General features: G+C 42.9%; 3 protein-coding genes across 5 annotated transcripts; 1 reads left to right on the forward strand and 2 right to left on the reverse strand.

The window, feature by feature from the left end:
• Window positions 1-4120: 4120 nt before the first annotated feature.
• Window positions 4121-7347, reverse strand: LOC134331719 (ras-related and estrogen-regulated growth inhibitor-like). Its single transcript, XM_063013226.1, has 4 exons — window positions 7239-7347; window positions 6344-6400; window positions 5144-5217; window positions 4121-4806 (listed from the first exon to the last, which is right to left on the reverse strand). Exons 1-4 carry the CDS (start codon window positions 7345-7347, stop codon window positions 4327-4329), a joined length of 720 nt encoding a protein of 239 aa, XP_062869296.1. The 3' UTR covers window positions 4121-4326.
• Window positions 7348-9956: 2609 nt separating this feature from the next.
• Window positions 9957-17204, reverse strand: mrpl21 (mitochondrial ribosomal protein L21). Of its 2 annotated transcripts, XM_063012718.1 has the most exons (7): window positions 17101-17204; window positions 15712-15769; window positions 15199-15284; window positions 14595-14758; window positions 13121-13173; window positions 12099-12202; window positions 9957-10120 (listed from the first exon to the last, which is right to left on the reverse strand). In XM_063012718.1, exons 1-7 carry the CDS (start codon window positions 17189-17191, stop codon window positions 10026-10028), a joined length of 651 nt encoding a protein of 216 aa, XP_062868788.1. In that variant the 5' UTR covers window positions 17192-17204; the 3' UTR covers window positions 9957-10025. The 2 variants fall into 2 exon arrangements, with proteins under 2 accessions (XP_062868788.1, XP_062868789.1); XM_063012719.1 differs by lacking the exons at window positions 15199-15284; window positions 17101-17204.
• Window positions 17205-17315: 111 nt separating this feature from the next.
• slc38a7 (solute carrier family 38 member 7) lies at window positions 17316-27892 on the forward strand. 2 transcript variants are annotated; one of them, XR_010015113.1, is made up of 13 exons: window positions 17316-17467; window positions 19675-20138; window positions 21278-21331; window positions 21429-21573; window positions 22389-22533; window positions 22623-22721; window positions 22833-22890; window positions 23789-23903; window positions 23982-24129; window positions 24216-24415; window positions 25651-25702; window positions 25954-26251; window positions 27543-27892. XR_010015113.1 is itself a non-coding variant. In XM_063012569.1 (12 exons), exons 2-12 carry the CDS (start codon window positions 19914-19916, stop codon window positions 26063-26065), a joined length of 1353 nt encoding a protein of 450 aa, XP_062868639.1. In that variant the 5' UTR covers window positions 17316-17467; window positions 19675-19913; the 3' UTR covers window positions 26066-27892. The 2 variants fall into 2 exon arrangements, 1 of the variants encoding a protein (XP_062868639.1); XM_063012569.1 differs by having other exon boundaries at window positions 25954-27892.

Below are 27892 nucleotides of genomic sequence, written 5' to 3' on the forward strand. Positions count from 1 at the left end.
CTTTTTTATGTACCCCTGTTTAGCCAAGACTCCAGGTCTTCTTGCACATCCTTTCCTCAACCGCAACCAGATTCTCTGGTGTAGAACATGTTAATGTTTATAAATATGATGTACCGGTCAGCAGTCCTGCACTGTATGGTTTCTCGCTTCACCCATACAGTCTCCTGGTCAGGAAGGGTCTCCACATCTTGTCAAGTCGAGTCAAATGTATTTCTATAGTGTTTTTATAACACCAGAATCAGCCGGGAACTCCATCCTCATTGGGTGATCTTAAGAATAATTTAAATGACTTACAAAAATCATAAATACACCAAAGTAATTTAAAATAATAATTTAAACTATAGGGCAGGGACGGTACGGATCCCTTGGCAATGGAAACGTTTTCGGTTAGGATTTGATGATGTTATACTGGGAGCTTTGAACCAGGCTCTGCATCAGAAGAACGCCAACATTCTGAGGGTTGAAATAATTCCCGTCACTATTGGCAACAAAGAGGTAATTATAATAATTAACTTGCGCCCCTTTGATCTTCAGCCGCTCCCCGTGACCCGCTGTAAACAAACGCCGGTCCTCTCATGAGCACCGAACCGTGAACGGTCCATGAGAAGGTCAGGAGGATGAACGAGTACTCGGGGCTTACCGAGGCTCCTTCAGGCTGGACCTGCTGGGTGCGTCTCAGTCCCAACCAGTGTAGCAACAGTACTGGGGAAGAACCTTTCCTGTTCCAATATGTCTGTGTTTCTGCTCATAAATAGAGGCGCTTAAAGACGTGATTCCACCAGTTTGGTGTCTTGGAACTGTAGCGTTCTGCTACACCGCTGGACGTGTTTAAGATGAATTTTTTACGGTGCCAGTGCATACACACTATCTCCACCCTGCTTGACGGTAGGTACAGTGTTGTTGGGTCTCGCCTTTTCTCTTCTAAAAAAAAAAAACCTCTTTGTTTGATCCGAGTGTAAATCGTGATGGGCGAGTCCGAGCAGCTTTTCATTCATGGCAGACCTGTTTATGTACCTGACCACCCACTGGGTTTTCTTTTTGACCTTGGTAAAGAGACCACTCTTCCATCTGCTCTGTTCTAAGCACAGATGAGATTCAACAAGTGATGAGAATGTAGGCAGCCATGCTGCGAAGTTAAATGACATTATGGAGCCTCGTAAACCACAAACGTAGTAATGAAGTTGCTTTAAAAGCACAATAAATGTACGAAAGAATTTAAATTTACCAAAATCTGTTCAGTTGTTCAGTCACGGACACAGAACAGAAGCAAAAAAAACCCAGAAAATTCTAAAACTACCATGATGTGCGTTTATGAACGTGTGTAAACGTATAAATGTACATTCGGACTGTATTAGAAATATAAAAGCATCTCATGATTTCTGGAACAGTTTAAATCATTTACACATTTTAATGTGTAACCTCAAGGTGCTTCGTTTGCCATAACTTGTACAGAGGTTCTGGTTCTGATGTTCTAATGACGTCGGGCTCCTCGCACGAGGACTGTAATCATCCGATTCTTCACGCTCGACCGACATCCTCACGCAGCTCCGAACAAAGACTTTTCTATAAGCGCCGAGCGAGGATGAGGACGAATCCCGCCGCGTTTACGCTTCACTGATCCTGTCGTGAACACATGATGTGATTACAGGCTGATCTGATTATCAGACCGCGGGACGCTGAACTCTGTCGTTATTATATCTGACCTTTCAAATCCTAGCAGCTTTTCCATACCAGGCCGGTCTGACCCGTCGGCGTCCGTCTGGAATTCCTTCTGGGAGCTGCGTCGAGTTTTAAAGATGTTGAGTTTCAAGGTATTTTTCCTCATAAGGATGTTTGGGAAACCTGTTTTGTAATGCGTCCATGGTACTGTAGACCTGCAGATATTTTAGTCTCATGTAAAATAATGAGGTTGTTTTTGACACTTAAACACTGAAAATAACACAAATATAATATAAACACACTGAAATACAATTAAAACAGTTAAAAATCAATAAAAATACAATAAAAGCTGCACTTTAGCTTTACTTATTTATTGTTTCCTGATGCTTCTTAATGCTGGAGATGCTTGATGTTTGGAATACCGTATTCCCTTCAGCACCGGCGCATTCACACGAGAAGTGACAAAATTTTGAGTTTAGGGGACGTCGAGTTACAAGATACCGCTGTATTAGGAAGCTAGCTGATCAGTTCAAAAGAAAGTGGACGTGGACTGTACTGAAGGCTGGACGAATGACTGCTTTAGCCTGACTGACCAATACCAAACTGGACAGGAAGTCGGACAGGAAGAAGGTCGATGCTTTTGGGAGATCCTTGACTGAATCGAACCTTCCTGTCTGGATGAACAGATAACTAAACTGAAGCTCTTAATTTGGACACATTATATGAGGAACCATTCGTTCATTCACTGTCTGTGTTACCAGTGCTTCATCCTGATCAGGGTTGCAGAGGGTCCAGTGAACGGGCCAAAAGGCAGGAAACACCCCAGACAGGTTGCCAGTCCATCACAGAGCACACACACTTAGGGCAATTTCTAGTATCTCCAGTTAGCCTGAGTGCACATCTTTGGACTGTGGGAGGAAACCCACACGGACCGCTCCGCCTGGGACTCGAACCCAGGACCTTCTTGCTGTGAGGCGACGGACGCCCTCTTGTCAGGCATCGCATTCCAAAACCATGGGTATTAACATGGAGCCCCCCAGGTTCCTGTTCCACAGGATTTTGGAGTGCGTCTGTGGGGTTTTCAGTCAGAAGAGCATTTGTATGACTGGGCAAGACACTGGAGTTTCTTTAAACCAATGCACAGAGGCACAGTCATGCTGGAACAGGACAGGAAAGGTCCTTCCCTAAACTGTTGCTGCAAAGTTGAATGTCTGTAATTTCCTTTATATCACTAATTTATTCCACCTGTTTGCAACTGCTGTGGCCGAAACACATAAATTCGATCACTAGAAGGGGCGTCCCAATACTTTGGTCCATATAGTGTAGTAAACAGGTTCTAGAACTCTCTGTAATAATAAAAACACCAGGTTTATGTTGCAGAAGGTTTTTATTTAACATGCCGCTTTATCTAATGAACATTTTTCTCATGCTGGTCTTCATGCTTCACGTCTCCGTCCTTCAGGCTCCTGAATTAAATCCTGCCTGCAGAAACGTTCCTCACGTACAGACGGTATTAATAACAGGCTTTAATGAAAATCACGTCTACAGTCGGTTAATGAACCTCGTCGGGTCTGAAGTTTAATTAAACGAGCCGACGTTAACGACCCGGTGCCATCATCTGCCCAGAAGTAATCAATCCACAGCGACTAAGAGACGTCTAACACTACGTGTCCTGGTTTTTTTTCATGCTTTTACACGTATAGCCGAAAGTATTCGAACGCCTGATCGTGAGCTTGTCGGACGGCATTAAAATAGATCGACCTCTGTGTAGATTGTAGAACAACAGCCACTTTTTGAGAAGCTTCTCACAAGGATTTGAAGAGCGTCTGTGGGAATTTGTGCCCGTTCAGTTAAAATATGACAGCGTTTGATCGATCAGTCGGTGTTCCGGTTCATCCCAGAGCTGTTAAGAGGGAGTAAGCTCACCGAATCAAACCGGAACCCTTGGTACTGTAGCTGAAGCTTCTTATAAGACTTTGAAGTGTGTCTGTCTGTGGGAATTTGTGCCCACTGTGCCAAAAGTTGACAGCGTCTGTATTTGTACGGCTGGGCGCCGATCGATCGGTCGATGTTCCGATTCATCCCAGAGCTGTTGAGTGGAGGTGAGGTCACCAGGTGGAACAAGAACCCTTGGTCCTGGAAATAGAATCTTCTCATAAGAATTTGAAGTGTGTCAGTGGGAATTTGTGCCTCTGTCGGTCAAGTTCATTCTATTTACATTACATTTTATATATTTACATTGTCAGCATTTGTCAGACGCTTTTATCCAAAGTCTCTTACAGGACTGTGACAGTATACAGACAGTCTAAGCTTAAGGGCCCAACAGTGGCAAACTGTGCAGTGGGGTTTGAACCAGCGACCTTTCGATTACTAGTCCAGCACTTTAACAGCTTGCACTGGAGTGTCTTCATGTCTTGATAGAGCTGGAACAGGTAAGGACCTTCCCTAAACTGTTGCTGCAACATCAGAAGCTTGTGATTTCCTTTATATGATTGATTTATTACACCCGTTTGCAATTGTTGTGTCTAAAACACATGAATACAATAATAAGAAGGGGCGTCCCAATACTTTTGACCATACAGTGAATCTCTTGCACCTTTCACATCAGAGTCCGGTGTGAAAACTCTCAGATGTTGGTTGTACCGCGGTGAGGAATACGAGGGTCTCTCAGTCGGGCAGCAGATCCCTGAAGGAGCTGAAGCTGAAGCTTCGTCCTGTCGATCCCAGCGCCGCGTTGGAATGAATCCTGGGAATCTTCTCCATCAGCCTGGAGACGCCGCGTCTCCGAAACGAGGGCGGCGACGCCTCCATCTGCTGCACGACGTGGGCGTAGAGGGCGTGAAAGATCCCCGCCGTCTCCTCCCACCCGTCCCGGACGGAGATCTCGCGCAGCGGGACTCTGAGGCTGTGCGATAAACCCTCGCCCTCCTCCACGGTGACCATCCGGTCGAACTGCAGGTCCTTCTTATTGGCCACGATGGAGATGGGCGGGGCCTCGGAGGAGGAGCTCCGCCTGCTGTGGATGTGATTGACCAGGAAGCACAGGCGCATCACCTCGTCGAAACTGCAGCGGTCGGTGACCGAGTAAACCACGACGAAACCGTCCGCCCATTTGATCTTCTCCTCCATCAGGAGCGCGTCCTCCTCCTGCGCAGAGACAGAAACGTCACCAGTACAGCTCCGTATTTACTGTGTTACTGTAAAGTGGAAAGATCCAGGAGCAACAACAGCTCAGCTGTGGAAATCATAATAAATAATAATAATAATAATAATAGTAAATGCATCCTTGTACAATCAGTGGCTCCCTTTGACTACATAGTTGCAGTTGTAGTTACATATTAAAAAGCCAGATGTTTAAGGTTATTGACTATTGACCATGAGGTCATTTGTTCAAGCCCCACCATCACGGAGTTGCTACTGTTGGGCCCCTGAGTGACTCGTGGTCTTGCTGAGAAATTGTGAATGTTAGAATTATTTACGGTACCTGTCCTGCTGTATCAAGGATCTCAAAGTTCACAGGTTCACCTCTGATGGTCACCTCATGCCTGTAGATGGTCTCTGTTACACACACACACACACACATTAAAATGAAGTGGAAAATAATAAATTGATTGTGCTGATGTACGGCAGTCCAGAAAGGACGTGTTTGTAACCTTAAAAACAACTTAAAAATTGAGAAAATAAAAAATATAAAAAACTTACTAAATACAAAAAAACACATTTAAAAAATAAGAGTCTAAAAGAACAAAAGAATTTAAAAAAAAACTTGAGAAAAAAATTACAAATAAAATATAAAAAGAAACTTGAAAAAACTACTTTCAACTAAAAAAAAAAATTAGCTTGTAAAAAAACTATAATACAATACAACTTTAAAATAAAATATAAAAAAGAAACTTGGAAAAAAACAACTTTAAAAATAAATAAAAAAAAAACTAAAAAAACCATTTGAAACTTAAAAAAAAAAAAATTTACTTGGAAAAAAACTTGGAAACAATAAAAAACTAAAAATAAATAAATAAACTTGATAAAACAACTTTAAACTTAAAAAATAACAAATTAACTTGGAAAAACTTCAAAATAAAATTAAAAAACAACTTTTAAAAAAATTCAAAACTTGGAAAGAACTTGAAAATAAAATACAATTAAATAAGGAAAAACAACTTTAAACTATTTAAAAAAATACTAAAATTAAAAAAACATCTTAAAAAGAAAAAAAAAAAAACTTTAAAAAACTACTTTAAAATAACAGGTAAGATGATCGTAAAAACAATCATACAGCCTAAAATGTGTTTATCAGTAACTATTAAATTTCTGTTCCATTTATATTTCTGCCAAATTCTCATCCGAAAGTTGTAACTAAAAATACGAACACGTGTCGTTGCTGAGCTTCTGTACTGATGTGATCGGTCGGTCGTCGGTTATTAGATAATCAGATTATTAATGTTTTATTAAATGAAGCTCAGCTGAGTTTTTGATGGAATAATTAAATCATCTGTTTGTTCCTGGACGCTCGAGACTCGTTTATTACAGCAGAGAAAAACGTGGATCTTCAGAACGTTCTGGATTAAGAAGCTTCATTAAGCTTCAGTGTGATAAACGTGCAAATATTAAATTATGATTTTATTTCATTAATCACGTTAATAAAACTGATTGATTTTCATGTTCTGTCTGTGATGGGACTCACCCAGCGTGGGATCGTACTCGCCGATAAACCTCCGGGTGATAAATCGAACCGCCAGCGCTGCAACCAAACCAATCGTTCATTATTTATTAGTGCTGCAGCTCTGAACCGTTTCATCTCAGCACATCATCAATCATCTGTGTGTGTGTGTGTGTGTGTGTGTGTGTGTGTGTGTGTGTGTGTGTGTGTGGACGCCCGACCGGCTGATAGCACCGCCGGGGATTCGAACCCTGGACCCAGCGGTAGTGAGCTGGAGTAATTTACCGCTGCTCCACCTGAGCGTCCTGTGTCTAGAATATACAAACTTCAACTCCAAAAAGTAATAGGACAGTGACAGTTCACAGTTTTGCTATCGCTTCATCATGGTCAGGGTCAAGGTGGGTCCTGTTTTCCTGGAATCACTAAGTACAATGCAGTAACACACCCCAGACAGGATACCAATTTATCACTGGGTCTCAGCCACCCCGTCAAACAAAACCAATCGTGTGTATGTAGGTGCACGACTGGCTGATAGCACCGCTGGGGATTTGAACCCCCGATCCCAGCAGTCATGGGCTACCCAAACACCCCAATCTAATGTATTTCAGACCACAGTACGTCTCCACTGTGTATCCCCTCTAGGTGTGTGTGTGTGTGTGTGTGTGTGTGTGTGTGTGTGTGTGTGTGTGTGTGTGTGTGTGTGTGTGTGTGTGTGGTTTAAATACAGGACTTGTAATCATAAGGTTGCTGTTTTAAATCCCACTATTGTCCCTAACTCTCAAGTGCTCAAATTGTATTAAGTGGTAACTATAAGTCTGCTTTTATACCCCAGTATTCAGGTGGATGTACAGCTCAGGGTGCAGCTTTAGTGCTTTACATCAGTCTGTGTATGATAAGAAGTATGAGATGTAACCGGTACCTGTTTTACCGACTGCGCTCTGTCCCAGAATCACGATCCTCACGGTCCTGGCGGAGGGGAAACTACCGGTTCTTCTTAAAGTCCGCGATAAACCGAAATTACCGGACATCGTTTCACCCCCACTAATACAATCAAACCCGAATAAATAAACTATCGAATTAAACCGAATTAAATCCGCGCAGATTAAAGACCGAACCGAGCAGACGGAGCTGCTACCGAGAGCGCGCGCACCCGCTTCATCTGTCCTGCGCGAACTCACACACGGGAGCGCGCACACACACAATCTCACTCTCTCTCTCTCACACACACACACACACACACACACACACAATCTCACACTCTCTATACACATGCACACACTTTCTCTTCCTCTCTCTCTCTCTCTCACACACACACACACACACACACAATATCTCCCTCTTTCGAAGACACACACACAATCGCTCCTTCACACACTTACACACAAAATCTCTCAAACACACATACACACCTCTCTCCTGTACACTCATACACACAATCTCTCACAAACACACACACACACACAATCTCTCCCTCCCTCACACTTACACACACACACTCTCTCTGTTTCTCTCAAACACACACACACATACACACACACAGAATCTCTCCATCACACACAAAATCTCTTTCACAGACACACACACTCTCATACACTCACACACACTTACACACACTCTCTTTCTCTCAAACACACACATACACACCTCTCTCCTGTACACTCTCACACACAATCTCTCTCAAACACAAACGCACACACACACACACACACACAATCTCTCCCTCTCTCACACTTACACACACACACACACTCTCTCTTTCTCTCAAACACACACACACACAGAATCTCTCCATCACACACAAAATCTCTTTCACAGACACACACACTCTCATACACTCACACACAATATCTACCTCACACACACACACACACACAATCGCTCCTTCACACACACACATAAAATCTCTCAAACACACACATACACATACACACCTCTCTCCTGTACACTCACACACACAATCTCTCTCAAACGCACACACACACACACACACACACACACAATCTCTCCCTCTCTCACACGTACACACACACACACACTCTCTGTTTCTCTCAAACACACACACACACACACAGAATCTCTCCATCACACACAAAATCTCTTTCACAGACACACACACTCTCATACACACACACAATATCTACCTCACACACACTTACACACTCACTCACACACTCTCTTTCTCTCAAACACACACACACACACACACACACACAAGAAACCTGAATGGCAGTTTTTGAAGTTGATTATGTATTGAGTCATGTGATGTCACTTATCCGTGCTGCAGGGGCATCATTCTTTATTAGCGATTGATCAGGTACAGCTGGCGACTTCTCTGTGCCCACATAAATAGTGGGTGAGAGAGCGAGACATTATGTGTGAGTGTATTGGAAAAAGATTGTATGTATGTGTGTGAGAGACTGTGTGTATGTGTCTTCAGTAGAGGAAGAGGTTGTGTGTGTGTGTGAGAGAGAGAGAGGTGGAGGAAGTGTGTGTGAGGAGAGGCTGAGAGAGGGAGAGGTGTGTGTGTGTGTGTGAGAGAGAGAGAGAGAGAGAGAGAGAGAGAGAGAGAGAGAGAGAGAGAGAGAGAGAGAGAGAAGTGTGTATGCAATTATACACTATAGTATAATATTATAATATAATACTGGGTGTGTGTGGCAATAAAGCTATATTTTCGAGTATGGAGAAGAGACCGAGAGAGGGAGGTGTGTGTCTGTGCGTATGGGAGAGATGTGTGTGTTTGTGTGTGAGTATAAGTGTGAAAGAGGTGTGTGTGAGTGTGTGGACATGAGATAATGTGTGTGTGTCTTTGAAAGAGGGAGAGATTTTGCATGGGTTTGTGTGTATGAGTGTATGGGAGAGAAAGATTGTGTGTGTGTGTGAGAGTGTGAGAGATTTTGTGTATGTGTGTTTGAGAGAGATAGATTGTGTATTTAAAAGAGAGTGAGAATTGTGTGTGTGTGTATGGGGAGAGAGAGAGAAAAAGAAAGTATGTGTATGAGAGTGTGTAAGAGATTGTGTGTGTCTTCGAGAGAGTGAGAATTGTGTGTGTGAAAGTGTATGGGATACAGAGAGATTGTGTGTGTGTGAGAGAGAGAGAGGGAAAGAGAAAGTGTGTGCATGTGTATGAGAGTGTGAGATTGTGTGTGTGTGTTTTCATTTCAACTCCTAATTGTCAAGGTGGAGGTACAGCAGGTGTTGTGGGTGCTGCACAGTAACGTGTCCTCCAGACCTGGGTTCAAACCTCAGCTTGGAATGTTCTGTTCGTCTGATGTCGTCACTTCCTTCAGGTACTTTGTGTTGCACTTACTGACACATGCAGTAGGTGGATTGGCCGCTCTGAGAGTAAATTAGTGTGTGTTTTGATTAGGACGAAGCTGTTAGTGCCAGTAAACAAACAGACGAGTGATTTTTCCCTCTGCTGCTCCTGCTACTGTTTATAAAAGGATGAAGTGAAGTGATGATGGGGACGTTCAGTTCTTTATCTCCATTCCACCTCCCTCCCTCCCTCCCTCCCTCCCTCCCTCCCTCCCTCCCTCCCTCCCTCAGTCGCTCCCTCTGTCTGACTCAACCCAAATCAATCACCTCTGAACAGTGCAGCAGGGTTTGATTAAATCACACACACACACACACACGCACACTCGTATTGTTCACACTTTATTACACTCAAACACCAGGTCACAAAAATTCAGGCTACAGAGAACACACTTCATTCAGGAGAGCGGGCGGGCGGGGCGGGGCAGGTCAGCGTGGGCGACACCTCGATACTGTTGATCCGAAGCACCGTCTGTGGCTGCACGATCACTGCAAACACACAAAAACAACTCATTATATTTGTATGATTACAAAAATTAGCCATCAAGCAGCGATACAATCATGTCCAGATGTTGAGGTCTTTACCACCAATTTACCCTATTTAGGGTCACACACACACTCACACACACCTAGGGACAATTTTTTATCTCCAATTCACCTCGCTTGCACGTCTTTGGACTGTAGAAGGAAACCGGAGCCCCCGAAGGAAACCCACACAGACACAGGGAGAACATGCCAACTCCACACAGAACAGACCTGGAACGCTCCATCTGGGAATCGAACTCAGGACCTTCTTGCTGTGCTACCCACTGTGCCACCTACAGTATACAGCCATTATTCTGAAAGATTTTCTCTCAAAACACTGGCCCATGGACCGCAAGCTACCTGTGAAGCGCCCTCTAGTGGCCGTACTGGGCCTGTGCACTCACCTTATATCAAATATATAAGGCTTCCTGAGGGACTTTGATCAGGACCAGATCGTTATGGCCGTTGAAGCCGTGACGCAGGTCCGAGGATGGACGAGCTGACCTGCAGCTTTTCTAGAAGGGCTTCCTAAATTATTTGGAAGCGCATCTGTGGGAATTTGTGCCTGTTCAGTCGTAGGAGCATTTATGAGGTTTCTCCAGACCCAACTGTTCAGATCAAAACTGACCTCATAAAGCTTTTAGTAGTGGTGTTCACATACTTCTGTCCTGATAAACAGTATTATTGTGGTATTTTGTGATAAACCGTCGTCCTCGTGCCCCGACACTGACCCCCCCGCCTCGCGGTGCGGTGTGAAATATTCAGGGAGTAAATGAGCGGAGGAATGTAGCCGGAGTCCAGACGACGTTTCTTCCACAAACACAGAGAAATCTCACACGTTCCTACTGCCGCTCGGCTCCTCCGTCTCACATCAGAGTGGAAATATTAACGATATATCAGATTTCATCACGTCTTATTCAAATAAAAACAATTTCATGTGTTATAGAAGCGAGTGCTCAGGAATTCAGGCTGGAATCTAGAGGACTCTGATCCTCCCTGAGGACGATTAAGCACCTTGTCTGGAAAACGACTATTAATTGTGGCTTTTTTCATTCTGGTTTTTTTTTTAACCTTTTTATTTTGGCTTTTTTATTTTTGGCTTTTTTTTTTTACCTTTTTTATTTTGTTTTTTTTTATTTATTTTGGTTTCTTATTTTGGCTTTTATATATTTTGGCTTTATTATTTTTGCTCTTTTATTTAGGCTTTTTTTAATTTGTTTTTTGTATTTTAGCTTTTTTATTTTGCCTGTTTTGTTTAGCATTTTTTATTTTGGCTTTTTTATTAAGGCTTTTTTATTTTGGTTTTTTTATTCTGTTTTTTTTTTACCTTTTTTATTTTGGCTTTTTTATTTTTTATTATTTTACCTTTTTTAATTTAGCTTTTATTATTTTGCCTTTTTTCTGTTTTTTTTTTCCTTTTTTTATTTTGGCTTTTTTATTTTGCCTTTTTATTTTTTACTTTGGCTTTTTTGTTTGAGTTTTTTTTATTTTGCCTTTTTTTTGTTTTTTTTATTTTGGCTTTTTATTTTGGCTTTATTATTTTGGCTTTCATAAAGACTGGCGCTGTATCCGGTGAAGCAACTTAAATCCTTCACACAATCTATAATAATGAAGTACTGTGGCGCGCATTATTCCCGTACACCCAAACCATGGGGATTTCCCCACTTTATAGCACTGGGGTGGACCGGGTCCTGCTTTAATATAATATAATTAAAAATTAAACTAAACTTCTAATAATCTGATAAATCATAAACACAGATTTTTAAAGGAACTGAATTAAATGTTAGTAATAATATTTGAGTAATATCCTGTAATGATCCAGTTTCTCTCTCTGCCGAGCGGAATATAAAATATTCATGGAGCCGAGCCGAATGGTTATGAGCTCTCTGATTAACGCCGCTCCGTGTCTGCAGGCAGAATGGCAGGATGAATGGGTACTCACTTCTCTTCCTCTGGAAACTGTGCCTCTTCCAGAAAACCATGTGCGCCATGGGCCAGGACTCGGTCTTCTCGATGACGGTGGCCTCGACTCGGACCAGGTCGCGACTGGGTGTGAAACAGAACACAGACACGGTGTGAAAAACACCCAGACAAGCGAAGCTTTATGTGCTGGGACACGGGCTGGAATATTTCAGGCGGCGCGACGTGTCCGTGCTTTACGTCGTGATTTCGAACCGGCCGTGAGAAACATGCATCAGAGCGAGGTGAGAAAAACTGGAGCAGCATCTCAGTGTGATGGAACGTGACGTTCGAGCGGCTCGTGACCGAGTGTCCTCACACTTTCTTTCTATTTATTTTCTCCAGATTTATCGTAGCTAATTAGTCTTTCACTGCTGGGGATCCCTGATTGCGTTCGAGGGGGGTATATTCGCCTGCTCCACGCCCCTTCCGACACATGTGCAGTCCTTCAACCCCGTCTTATCACACACAAGGCTCGTCCACTTCTGCACAGGTCTGCACAGGTCCACCCACTTAGTCCAGTCTTTTCCCACCCAACAGACTCGGTGGCCAATTCTGTGTGCCAACTGTGCCCACTAGATGGCGCCCAGCCAACCGGTCGCAGAACCGATATTGGAATCGGCAGCACCTAAATAGTGCTAGGAGATATCCACCTGGGTGTCCACATACTTTGGACTATATAGTGCGCAGTACTTGATCTAGATAGTATGATGGAAATTGGGGATTAAAAAAAGCAGACCGGTGTTTTATACATACCAAAGCTTCATGTGTGAAAAGCGCTCGTATTTTATACATGATTTTTATTAGGAGATTTTGCATGTTCACCTTACAATAAAAACGAATAAATCACGTCTCCCATCTGAAAGTAAAACATCTACATAAAACATTCCATTCTGCATCACTGACACCAGATTTCTCTTAATAATATTTTATTTGACTACAGTAAATGGGATGTAACAGGAGCTGCTGACCTGATCCCAGAACGTACAGGAGTCTGAATCTTACCTCAGTAAAGGTTTCCCAATAAGTGTGAATTCTTCTCCTCCCACCAGCAGCACCTACACAAACACACTGGCTTTAAAAAACTGAGATTCGAACCCTGTTCAGATCAATCCGATCACGAAGCAGCCGCTTGATTTATTAGTACAAAGTAAAGAAACAAAGAGGGAACGAATATAAAGAGAAGTCTTCAACCCTTCAGGAATACTGGAACAGCGATAGCTCAGTGGTGAAGGTACCGGACTAGCAATCAGAAAGACAACGTTCAAGCCTCACCACTGCCAGGTTAACACTGTTGGGCCCCTGAGCAAGGCCCTTAACCCTCATAATTGAGTCATAAGTGTAAGTCGCTTTGAATAGATGCATTACCAAGACTGCAATGACAAGCATGTGGATAATAGGTATACGTATCTTAATTTAAGAGGCAGTTCTAGCCTAGTGGTTAAGGTACCGGACCAGTAATCAAAAGGTTGTTGGTTTAAGCCCCACCACTGCCAAGGCCCTTAACCCTAAATTGCTTAGACAACATGCCGTCACAGTACTGAACGTAGGGTTACAAATTGGTGTGCTTCATCTCAATCCTCTCCAATATTAACAAGCACCTGCTGCACCATTAATGTTCCCATGAATCCTGACCAGACTGGCAGTCCCTGCTACAACAAGCACCACAGGTCACATGATGCCACCATCAGCAAACGACAAGCTTTGAAACTTCGGAAAAAATTGACATTTTGTGAATTCTTAGTATGTATATCATAGGTTCTAATCTCAGCAGCTCTATCGGTCAACCAGGTGTCCACACAGACATGACTCAGGCTTTGTCTGAGGAGGGTGGGTGGCTGAAGCCCTGTGTTTCCCGGTGGAACCAGACCTGCTGCAACCCTGACCGGGATAAAGCGGTTTACACGTTCAGCATTTAGCAGACGCCTTTATTCAAAGCGACTCAGAGTTGTAGCTGATTACAGTCAAGTAACTGAGGGTTAAGGGCCAAGCTCAGGGGTCCAACAGAAGCAACTTGGCAGATGTGGGGCTTGAACCAGCAACCTTCTGCTTAGTACCCCAGTACATTTACATTTGACATTTTTGGCATTCAGCGGATGCTTTTATCCAAAGCAACTTACAATTATAACTGAACACAATTTTTGAGCAATTGAGGGTTAAGGGCCTTGCTCAGGGGCCCAACAGTGGCAACTTGGTGGTGGTGGGGCTTGAACCGGCAACCTTCTGATTATTAGTCTAGTACCTTAACTGCTGAGCTACCGCCACCCGATATATGTAAATATAAAAATGAAATAAATCAAATTCTGTTTTGTTTGATGATTGGTGTGTGACACACGGGATCAGAAAGGGGGCGAATACTTTTTCACACCCCCGAAGGTGCCAAATACATTTAGGAGGGAAAAAAGGACCAATTAAAAAAACACTTCCCCTATTAAAGTTGAATTAGACTTTATAAAATAATAATTAAATGAACACGGACCTTCTCCAGCAGGATCCGATCTCCACACTCGGCCTCCATGTGATTCTCGATCTGGATCAGATCCTCGTTCGTTACTTTCCACTGACGGCTGGCAAAGTGAACGACCGCGAACAGGCGTCCGTATTCTTTCTGCTCCAGCATCGTGTTCACCTTCTGTACCACGGCTGTGGAGGCAAAACAGATCCGGCACTGGTTTAAAGAGAGACAACAAGGCCGGGCTCACGGTCAACGTTCCAATTCATCCTAAAGTTGGTGAATGGAACGCACCGTTCACTGTAAGTAACACTCGGGCTCAATATTAGCTGTGCTATCAACCTAACCAGACGTCTAACAATTGCCACTGCAGAAATGCGCCCTCTGCTGGCTGGTTGAGGCACCTGCATGAGTGGTGGAGGATTCACACAGAGCACAGTGTGGCTCACGGTGACAATCCGCCGCTGGCAGGTAAAAAGAAAGCATGCAGTGACTATACGGAACGTGCCCCGAAAGGAGAGCGTTCTAGTCTCCTGATGTTCCAGCGCACATGACCGAGAAACAGCGATAGGGAACCGGAAACGACTAAATCGTGAGACGAGGACACAATGATAGAAACGTGCGGTCGTACCACGGTGCTGCGTCTCCTCTTCCTCTCGGTTATACGGCGGTAATTCAGGCCACGGCGGTCTGGATAACGACGTCTCTGGAACGTAGCTGTGGGAGGTAAAGACAGAGGGGACGCAGGTGAGCGGGTTCGAATCCCAAACAGACCTGAATTACAGTCACTCCCGATTGGTCGGTCTGATTTGACATTTCAACAAATAGAAAACGAATAGAGGACGAGCTAATACGACTGTGGGAACCTCTAACCACGTCATGACTGGATTTCAGGGAGCTGCACTCTATGACCAAAAGTATTTGGACGCCTGACCACGACCTTGCTGGACGTCCCATTTGAAAAAGTAGTCATACCCAATTCCCTGATGCTATTTCACCTCCACTTTTGACAGAGGAGGGTCGTGACTGACCCGTATCGTGCACGGAGAGTCACGCACCAATCTCTGTTATTCCCCCGTCTCTGTGCAGCAGTTATGAGGACGAGGTTATGATGAGAGGTTCAGTGGAAGAAAATAAATTGTACCTGGAGGGGTAGACAACGCTCTTCTCTCTCCGACAGATAAGGTGAGGAACTGTGCATCCTGTAACACACACACACACACACACACACACACGTTCATTACTGTAAACCATACAGCGCTGGTCCTCTTTTTTTTTTTGCGATTTACCCTTTTTCCCCAAATCTACTCGTTCCCACTTTAATATTACAATTCCTCTACCAGCTGCTGGCCAAGGAGAGCCTCAGACTATCACACCTTCCCTCCATCACACATGCAGGTGCCTCAACCAGCCAGAAGGGGCCGCACTTGTTTCCTTTTAATCTTTTATTTATTAGTTGTTCCACTTTTTCACCCAGTCCAGTCGGGTCCTGTAGAAGCATTTAATCTCTCACTGGTGCTGCTGCCACCCCCACTGCTGATCAAGAAGGGTGTGGCATGTCCAACACAAGCACATCTTTTCACCTGCCCTGGGTGGGGTCTCACAGCGCCCAGTATCGCGTGCGGAGTGCCACACAGTGCCATCCGTTATTTATGTTTACATTTTCAACATTTAGCGGACGCTTTAATCCAAAGCGACTTACATTGCTGTGACAGTATATTGTCTAAGCAGGTCAGTTGTAGCCTAACGGTTAAGGTACTGGACTAGTAATCAGAAGGTTGTTGGTTCAGGCCCCATCACTGCCAGGTTGCTGCTGTTGGGCCCTTGAGCAAGGCCCTTAACCATCAATTGCTCAGACTGTACACTGTCACAGTACTGTAGATCACATGAAAATGTGAAATGTAAATGTCTGAGCAATTGATGGTTAAGGGCCTTGCTCAGGGGCCCGGCAGCAGCAACCTGGTAGTAGGTGGGGCTTGAACCAGTGACAAGTCCAGTACCTTAACCACTAGGCTACACTAGGCCCTTGTCAGCTGCATAACTGCAGCAGAGATGAGGAACCTGCTCAATTATTATCCCTCCCCGCAGAGAGACACAGCCAATCCTCCTTAGGACAAACCTCCTTAGCTGGGACTCCTTAATATGGAATTCCTCATGTCAGCTGCAGGTAACAACAGAACTGGCACAAATTCCCACAGACACACTCTGAAATCTTGTGGAAAGCCATTCTGATGATTCGTTTGGGGGTGTAGAAAGGTCTACAATGTCATTGAACTCCTCATGATTGTCCTCAATGTTCCTCATTAATGATTTTTAAAGGACTAAAGCTGCTGTCCATATAAATAAGGGTAGTTTGACGGTATTAAAATACAAGATGCAGAAAATAGTGGAAGGTCTGAACAAAATCTGACAGTTTAAACAGAACACTGATGTAAAGAACACTACAGTATAGGACAAAACGCTGTACTGTTTAGAACACGTGACCTTAGCACCACATGTGCGTGCGATTGAAATAACCTGGAATAAAACTCACGTGTGATTTGATTAACAGGTGAATTTAGAAACGAGTTTAATCTCCAACACGACTTTATCATCTCTGCACTCCTCCTCATGCACAGCGCCATGTTTACTCCTAACCGGAAGAACAAAACGTGTGATCGAGCCTACAAACGTGTGCCGCAAAAACTACATTACCCATGATGCTTGCGCGGGTCACATGATAATTTCCATGTGACCCTCCACCGTATCGGCTCAGCAGCAGCCAGAGTGAAACAACAGAAAGCAAAATAAACACGAATATTAAACATTTGAGCTCTAATTATTACATTAACTATTAAATTATTAAAGTTTTTATTTATAAACGAGTTGTTTAGGAAGGTGAAGGCAGCGCTGCTGAACAGGTCAGTCATTTATCCACTATAACACGTTTGTTTATTAATCTGTTCTGTCGTAGCTGCTTTATTTAATAACTATTAAACTCAAACTCTGTGTTTTTATTCTAATTACTTATTTAAAGAGTTTCTAATAAATATAATTATTAAATGTGTTTATTTATGTTTAAATCACAGTTTGCTGGTTTAACTGAATTGTTTAATCTGTATAATCACATTTAATGAGGTTATTTTATTATTTATTATTTTATTACATTTATTTACTGATTACATTAAACTGTATTCAATGATACGCGATTCTATAAGCAGAACCAATCTTTTAGAATAGATTTTTGTGATACAAGTCAAAACCTTAAAACTAGCACTATTTTAGTTAAATGTAAAAGTTAAATGTATTTCAAACTATTTAAAGAATATATAAAATAAATATATACATGTTTTTTTTTTCCTATTTTAATGACAGCTTTATGCTGTCAATCAGAAGGTTGTGGGTTGAATCCGGGCTCTGAGGATTGAGCCACTGTTGGACCCTTGAGCAGGGCCCTTAAACCTTTCAGCTCCATGGACAGTACGTAGTTCTCTGGATCATTCAGTTGGATTTAGTTTCATTAAATGTTAGTTTATTATTTATGATCTGATTACAGTTTGTCGATTTAATTGAACTATATCCAGTGATCGGTGATTCTATAAACAAAACCATACTTTTCAAATAGATTTTTATGATACAAGTCAAAACTTTAAAACAAGCCCTGTTTTATGGGCACAGAGACGTCAGTATGTTTTAGAAAGCCCACAATAAACTTTTTAAATAACTCTTGTTCCAATGAACATTCAAAATGAACAGCTGCTAACAGAACAAAATCATCCTGTTAGAATAGATGTTTAAGTTTATAACAGTTTGGGGATTTGAACTATTTCCCAAACCATTGTTTGTCTGTGACTGAATGAAGGGAGCTTTACATCGGCATGGACTTTAATCTGAAATCCAAGAAAGAAGCTCCTGATTTTTCTGATGTTTCTTTGTCCATGTGATAAGTTACAAAGTTCAGTCGAGCTTTCAGAGCAGCGTCTGTGTTCCAGGAACTGTCAGTGATGGATCATGGATGATCTGATTTTTGGTTGGTAATTAAATCAGATCTGACCATTGATTTGGTAGCTGATTGGATTACATCCCAACCTTTAACAGATGGACTCTACCAATGATTCCCGATTCAGTTGGTGATGCAGATGAGAGGTCAGGAAGCTCCTACCACCAGTTCACCAGAAGTAAACCAACTACATCAGCCAAAATCAGAAAATACTAAGATTTATTCTTTATTAGGGATTAATTACATTTCACACACATGAGCAGGAACACAAAACCTTTTATCATCCTTGCTGAGTGTCTAAGAGAAAAACAGACTGAGAACCTCTGGTTTAGACGTCACTGCTGCATCAGCACTTTACAGAAGTGGGTACGAGAGAGGAGAAGCCGTGGTTGGATTATTGGTGTTTGAGTTGAGTTGCATCTTTCAGTTCCTCTGTCTGCATTTAGAGAGGAGCAGGTCAGCATATAAACCTTCAGTGTACAGCAGAAAAACCTAACCACCGGAACTCCAAACTCACCAGGACTTCACTGTAAAGTGAAGTGGTTAGTGCTATATGCTGTTAATCAGATTGTTGTGGGTTGAATCTGGGCTCTGAGGGTTGAGCCACTGTTGGACCCTTGAGCAGGGCCCCTGACCCTGTCGTCTACAGGTGTGGCATGTAACGGCCAAGCCTGCACCCGGGCCCCAGATTCCAAACAAGCTGGGAGATACGAAAAGGGAATGTTGTTGTACTGTAGAGGTTTTCTGGATTATTCAGGTGAATTTAGTTTGATTTTAAGTACAAAATTAAATAAAAATACAGTTGGGAAGTCGTATTTATTATAATGATCAATGGTACGTTAATAGTTAATATTCATTTTATAATAAATAATAATATAATATGAACATTTATTTATTTTATTAAAATAAATAGGCAATATTTTTATAAAATTGTTTAATTTCTAGTTAGTATTATTTTTCTAATCAATATTATTTCTTGTATTTATTATTTTCTCCAGAATTTTTTTTTTTTTTTTTGCTGCACAGTTGCATCAATTAACAATTTTTTTGCTGTTTCTAATCTTGTTTTCAATTTTTCCATCATTAAAATTCTATTTTTAATATTTTTCTGTTTGTTGTTTTTTTCAGGTCCATCTTCCTAAATCCAGCACCAGAACTTGAACATAATTTTTTTTTTTGTATCCACCTTCATCTGTACGAGTGCATCAGGAGTTTTATCCACATCAGGAAACACCTACATGGAGTTCAGCTCTCACACTGATAGATCTGAAGCTTCGTACCTTTAAACCCGAACTGGGACCCCTGAACTGAGGCCCCTGAGCTCTGACCTCTAGCACCAGTTTAACCAGTGCCCGTGTGTGAGAACCATGGCGGTGAATTCGGACCCCTGTGATTGGGGGTACAGCGGGGATGACGAGGAGAAAGCACCGCTCATCCACTCGAACGGTCCGGCGAAGGAGCAGAGGGGCGGGACTTCAACATTCGGGGCGGTGTTTATAGTGGTGAACGCCGCGCTGGGGGCGGGGCTTCTCAACTTCCCCGCCGCCTTCAACATGGCTGGAGGAGTGACGGCCGGGGTGGTGCTGATGATGGTAACACACACACACACACACACACACACACCAATGCACACATACACTGACACACACACAACACACAATGCACACAGTGACGCACACACACACACAACAATGCACACACACACAACAATGCACACACACACTCTACACATACACTCTTTTACACAATAAATACGCAATGATGTACACACACTCAAACACACACATATAACTATGGTCACACACTGAAGCACATGTACACACACACCAATGCACACAAACACTCACATGTACACACACAACAATGCACACACACACTAACGTACACACACACACACAGTAAACACGCAATGATGTACACACACTCAAACACACACATATAACTATGGTCACACACTGAAGCACATGTACACACACACCAATGCACATATACAACAAAACGCACATATACACTGACACAACAATTCACACACACACACACTAACGTACACACACACTCACACAGTAAACACGCAATGATGTACACACACTCAAACACACACATATAACTATGGTCACACACTGAAGCACATGTACACACACACCAATGCACACAAACACTGACATACAAACACACACCCCAAATGAATACACACTGACACACACACACACACATCAATGAATATACACTGACACATGTACACATGTACGGACACCAGTGCACACAAACACACACTCACACACATAATAAACACACACTGATGCACACACACGCACCAATGTACACATACACTCACACACACAATAAACACACACATGTAAACACACCAATGCACACAAACACACTCACTCACACACAATGAACACACTGAAGCACATTCACACACACTATACATTGACACATCAATGAATACACACTGACACATGTACAACACACACCATACACACAACAGTAAACACACACTGACACACCCACAACAATGCACTCAAACACACACACAAGGACACACAGTGTAAATTATGTCTAACTCAGAATTAGTCATTTTGTGAGGCTGTTGTTGCTGTGAGGTGCCAGCGATACCCGCTGTGCCACCGTAGTGCTCGGCTGCTGTTTAGGTTCGGAACAAAAGGGACATGAAAGTACAATTCATACGAATGATTCCACATCGAAGCATTTCGTTCTGTGTTTACAGTGTTTGTTGGTGTTTATCATCACAGGCCTGGTGATCCTCGCTTACTGCTCTCAGGTAAACACACACACACTCACACACACACACACACACACACACACACACACACACACACACACACTGGCGTCCTCTCACTGTGTTTGTTGCTGATCAGGTGAGTAATGAGAGCACGTATCAGGAGGTGGTGCGAGCCGTGTGTGGGAGGGTCCTGGGTGTGATATGTGAGATCTCCATCGCCGTGTACACCTTTGGTACCTGCATCGCCTTCCTCATCATCATCGGAGATCAGCTCGACAAGTGTGAGTGACTTACACACACACACACACACACCAGTGCACAGATACACTCACACACACACACACACACACCAGTGCACACAAACACTGACACATGTACACACACACCAATTCACACAAACACACACACCAGTGTACACGTACACTCACACAACAATAAAAATTTACTGATGCTCAAACACACACACACATCAATAAACACATACACTAACACACAATCACTGACACACACACACTGAATACACACACAACACACATAACAGTGAACACACACACAATAAACACACACACGCGCACCAATGCACACATACTCACACACACACACACACACACAACAATTAAAATGTACTGATGCTCACACACACACACACACACAATGAACACGCACTGATTCACACACAACACTGCACATGCTGATGCACACACAAACACACTAACGCACATACACAATGCACTTCAACACATAAAATGACACACACAATGCACACACACACCAACACACACAATTGAAATGTGCTGATGCTCACACACACAACAATAAACACACACACCAATGCACACAAACACACACACCAAATGAATACACACTTACACATGTACGCACACATACACTCACACACTGATGCTCACACACAACAATGCACACACACATACACTGACACACACAACCATTGCGCGCACACACACCGATGCACACATAAAATAACACACACAACAATGAACACACACATACAACAGTACACACACACAGTGTGTCTCTTGCTAGCTGTTAAACTTACAATTATAATTTTTTATCCGTGTGTGTGTGTCGTGTTCAGTGATCGCGGCGATGGCTCACGAGTCGGAGGCGGCTGTAAGTTCTCACTGGTACACGGACCGTAAATTCACCATCAGCGTCACCTCCATCCTCGTCATCCTTCCTCTGTCCGTCCCCAAAGAGATCGGCTTCCAGAAATACGCCAGGTACCGCCCGCCTGGGGTGCAGGACGGGGCGACAGATACGTTTACCTCGTTATGCACGCGCTCACCCTAAACGTTCGTTTCCTCTCCAGCACGCTGAGTGTCATCGGGACCTGGTACGTGACCGTCATCATCATCATCAAGTACATCTGGCCCGACAAGGACGTCATGCCCGGAAACATCTCCACCAGGTCTGCACTACATTTCCCATAATTCCTCTCTCTGCTAGAACAGAGTAGATGTGATGGGAGCTGAAGTGAGCTGAGTGATGATTTATAAACGTGCTGATTGTTTACTTTCAGTCCGGCGTCCTGGACGGCCGTCTTCAACGCCATGCCGACGATCTGCTTCGGGTTCCAGGTTTGTGTGTGTGTGTGTCCCCCTAAATAAATGAAAGGGAAATTGTGAATACTAATGGGCAGGACTGATTTTACGGCATTTAGCGTCCGCTGTTATCCAAACGACTTACAATCCAAGCATTTCAGGGTTAAGGACCTTGGTCAAGGGCCCGACAATGACCGCCTGGCATTTGTTGGGCTAGAACACGCGACATTCAGATTACTACCCCTATACCGCATCTGCCGAGCTAACGCTGGCCTACATTTTAAATAATTAGCTTTTTGTTTTTTTGTTTATTGTTTATAAACGTAATAGCTGCGGGACGCGTTTACCACCTTCCTGCTTGATCACCATCTTCCCGGATCTCTGCTGTTGCATGTTACGCTTTCAATAGAAAAGCATTCTGAGCTGCAGGCAGGCCAGTCTAGCGCCTGCACTCTTCAACACATTATTTATTTCTAACAGGTGCAGAATGTGTCCACAGGAATGCAAGTTATTGGAATCGCTGAAACGTAGGTGGCGCTGTCCGCGCGCTTCATGCCGCTACAAAAAGAGATTTTGGACAGATTAAGGGCCACAGACTAGCACCCGTCCACTTTAGCATGTGTGCAGCTCTCACGTAGAGCCTCAACTACTTCTGACAGCGCCTTGACCAGACAGCAGGAGGCGCTGTTGGAGCATTTAAACAAAGCCTGTCCAACCTTCCCTCTCTTAAGCATGGTTGATAAGTCTGTGGAGCGCCCGGTCGACTCTACCGGTCCGTGATTGGACCAGATTTACGCAGTCATGGTAGCTACATCAATATATAGCGAACTTTTAGAAATGTTTACCTAGTTGGTCAGGTGGAGAGATGAACTGGGTGAACTGGTGGGTGAACTGGGAGCTGAGCATCACCTCTCTCTCTCTCTCTCTCTCTCAGTGCCACGTGAGCAGCGTTCCTGTGTTCAACAGCATGGACAGGGGGGAGATCCGCCGCTGGGGGGGCGTGGTCACGATCGGGATGATCATCTGCCTGTTCGTGTACACGGGCACAGGTGCGTCACAGGTGTGCAGGTACCCGGCGATGAGGATTCGAACCTTTCGTCCTGACGCTCTCTCTCTTTCCCCCGCAGGTGTTTGCGGTTTCCTGTCGTTCGGATCGAGCGTGAGTCAGGACGTGCTGATGTCGTACCCGTCCGACGACATCGCCGTGGCCATCGCCCGCGCCTTCATCATCGTCTGCGTGGTCACCTCGTATCCCATCCTGCACTTCTGCGGGAGGTAAGGAGAAGAGGCCGTCTGGGTGTCGATATACGTCTGGTCAGTGTCTATAATACTCTGAATGTCTGTGTTTGTGTGTGTACCAGGGCGGTGCTGGAGGGTCTGTGGTTGAGGTTCACCGGTACAGACGTGGATACAGACGTGGTGACGGAGCGCAGACGGCGGGTGCTGCAGACGGTGGTCTGGTTCAGTCTCACGCTGGTCCTCGCTCTCACCATCCCCGATATCGGGCGTGTCATCTCGCTCATCGGGGGTCTCGCCGCCTGCTTCATCTTCGTCTTCCCAGGTAAACGCAGACAGTGTGGCAAGCGAGTACAGGTGCAACATACACCAAGAGGACAGTACAGGTCCTTGGGTGGCGCAGCAGTAAAACACGCCAGTTTTGCTACCGCTGAGATCCTGGGCTAGAATGTTAATGGCACCATCAGCCAGTTTACACAGACATGATTGATCTGTGTCTGAGGGAGGGGTGGGCAGAACAGCCCAGCCATTATGAGGTGTACTTGTCAGTGCTGGTCCCAAGCCTGGATAAAAGAGGGAGGGAGAAAAGCATCCGGTGTAAAAACTGTCCCAAATCAGGTGTGATTCATTGTGGCGACGCCTAAATACAGGAGCAGGCCATTATCATCATCATCATCATCATCATCATCATCATTATTATTATTATTATTATTATTATTGAAAATATTGATTATTATTATGATTATTATATTAATGAAAATATTTATTATTGTTATTATTATTATTATTATTGAAAATATTTATTATTATTAATATTATCATGATTATTATATCAATGAAAATATTTATTATTATTATTTATCGTTAATATTGTTATTATTAGTATATCAATAAAAATATTTATTATTTATCATTAATATTATTGTTATTATTAGTAGTATTTCTAATTAATATTTCTGTGTATTATTATTGTTATTATCATTGTTACCATTAATATTAAGGATTTTCATTATCATTAATATTTAATTTTATTATTATAATTATTAATTAAATTATTTATTAATAATAATAAATATTTATTATTGTCATTAAAACGTATTATTATCATTTATCATTAATATTTCAAATTATTATTATTATTATCAATTAAAATATTTATACATAATAATAATAATAATAATTATCAAATATTTATAATTATTCGTCATTAAAACTTATTATTAGTAGTAGTAGTATTTATCATTAATATTTAAAATTATTGTTTTATTATAATTACCATTATTATTTATTTTTTATTGTTGTTATTATTATCATTATTTATTGTTATTATTATAATTAGCATTATAATTTTTTTATTGTTATTACCATCATCACCATTAATATTAATTATTATTATTTATTTACTATTATTACATTTTATATATATATATATTTTTTTTTTGTACTCCGGTATTTTTAGGATTTGAACTCGTGTCTGAATCACGTGTCTGTTGCTGTCGGTGTTTCTGTAACATTAAATCTGATCAGAATATAATCCGGTTTGTGTTTTTCTGTCTGTAGGTTTGTGTTTGATTCAGGCTAAACTTTCAGAGCACGACGTCCGATCAGCCAGGTAAATCCGTCCAGTCTGATTATTTATTATTAATTATTATTCATTATTTATGACCTCACACGGAGAGCTGTTTGTTATCTGTAAACGTTTTGTGGATCTGGAGGATTGACAGTAGGTTCCACTAGGGGGCAGATTAGAGCCGTGATTAGACATTATGTGAGGGATTTTTTAAGGGGCTCGGATTCCTTACAGACCGCAGGAGAACATGCCAACGATGAGCCTGTGTTCACTCCCTGTTCTCTTCTCCGTAGCTGGCACGCCCTGGTGGTTTACGGGATCGTCATGGTTACAGTCGGTGCTTTTATCTTCGGCCAGACCACCACCAACGCCATCTACGAGGACATCCACCACTCGGACAGCTAGAACCCGGTCGGTCCGGGCTGGCACTGACTGATTTACCAAACCTGTCCGGTCTACACCACTCATGCGGGTTCCCACTGCAGTACCTCATAACGATGCAAGTAACCAATCAGCACGCAGCATCACGCCCCCTGCTGTAGAGGTGTGGAGACGGGACGCGACTCGTAACACTATAGAATTTTATCAAAGGTGCAATTTTAAAGAGAAACACAAAGATTAGCATTTATTATTATTATTATTATTATTATTATTATTATTGTGCTTTTATTTTGAACAGGTTTGATTCTGTTTATCGTATCGTTTTTTATAATTTTTGAGTCAGGCTGTCAATAGCGGGACAATAAAAATGAAAGTAATTATGCACGATCTCTATACACTCTGTAAATCAGGGCTAAATCATCTCGAACAAATCAAGTGCAGTCAGTTTTTTTATTAACGTCGGAATTATTAATAATAATAATCTGTTAATAATCATGTACAATATGCACTATAGCTCTGACCTCAGTCCCACTGAATGAACCGGAACATCAACTGAGCCCCCAGCTATACAAGTGCTGCCATCTTTTGACTAAATGGGCACAAATTCCCATACTCAGACATACATCAAAGTCTTGTGAGAAGCTTCTCAAAAGTGTAAATGCTGTTATTAACGCTCTGTTTTAATACTGTTTGCTTTTAAACCGGCGTCCGACAAGCTCACGGTCAGGCGTCCGAATACTTTTGGCCATCGGCCTCATGTCAACTGTTTACAGACCTAACGGTATGTGCAGGGCTGCTTTTATAGCATAAGCGAGCAGCGCCTTTCATATTTGACTCCTAACAGGAGTCCAGGTGGCGCAGCGGGATATTCCACTAGCACACCAGCGCCGAGATTCTGAACTCCTCGGTTGCCACCGGTCGGCTGGGCGCCATCTAGCAGGCAGCAGACACGGTTCTGCTAGGGCGGGATGACCGGACTATATGGGCGGGGTCTTCAAACGCTGTGTAAGGACCCTGATTGGCAGAGTGCATGGGTAAAAAAGGGTTCCGCTAAGAGCTGTCGGAGGAGGCGTGAGCAGCAATATACCCACCTCGACTGCAATCAGGGATCCACCAGCAGCGGAAGACAAACTGACTACACTAAACTGGGGAGAAAATAGGAGAAAATGCAGAAAGAAATTATAAAATATATATTTGACCCTTCACAAATACCAAACACGTTAAAAGAAATAATCGTTCCCTTATTATCTCAAGCCTGTATCAGCGTTTTATATAATATATGAACTAATTCATGATTTTGAAATAGCGGGACAATAAAAATGAAAGTAATTATGCACGATCTCTATACACTTCCATAAAATTAGCTTTATTTTATCTGTAAATAATATTACGCCTCTCACTCGTTCTTTAATCCCTAATTTTCCTCTTTCAGTTACTTGATGAATGTTTTTTTAGCTGCTGATTCAGTGTTGAACACAGAACTCACAGTAAACGTTTACAGTTTGTTTACAGGCGTGTGCTGATACGATATCTCACCTCAGCCCGAAATCTCACGCTCACTCCTGCTGCTGAGGTCTCCGACCGTGCCCGTGCCTGAGGGATGGAGGCACGCCGGGTTCCTCGTCTGTACCGCGATTCCTCCCTCTGCCGGCTGGTCGAGAGGCGTTTCGGGGAAGGTGAGGGGGGCCGAGTCGCAATCAGGGAATTAAAAAAAGGGAATTACGCAGTCGTCAGCGTTTTTGAAGCTTATGGAGAAAAGTGTGATACGTTGGAATCGGCACGCGCCCGTTTGCTAATGAAGAATTCTTTTAATTTTGTTTAAACTCAATAAATAAAATCGATTCAATCAAA

This window comes from Trichomycterus rosablanca, chromosome 17, assembly GCF_030014385.1.
Source record: "Trichomycterus rosablanca isolate fTriRos1 chromosome 17, fTriRos1.hap1, whole genome shotgun sequence".
Taxonomy (NCBI): Eukaryota; Metazoa; Chordata; class Actinopteri; order Siluriformes; family Trichomycteridae; genus Trichomycterus; species Trichomycterus rosablanca.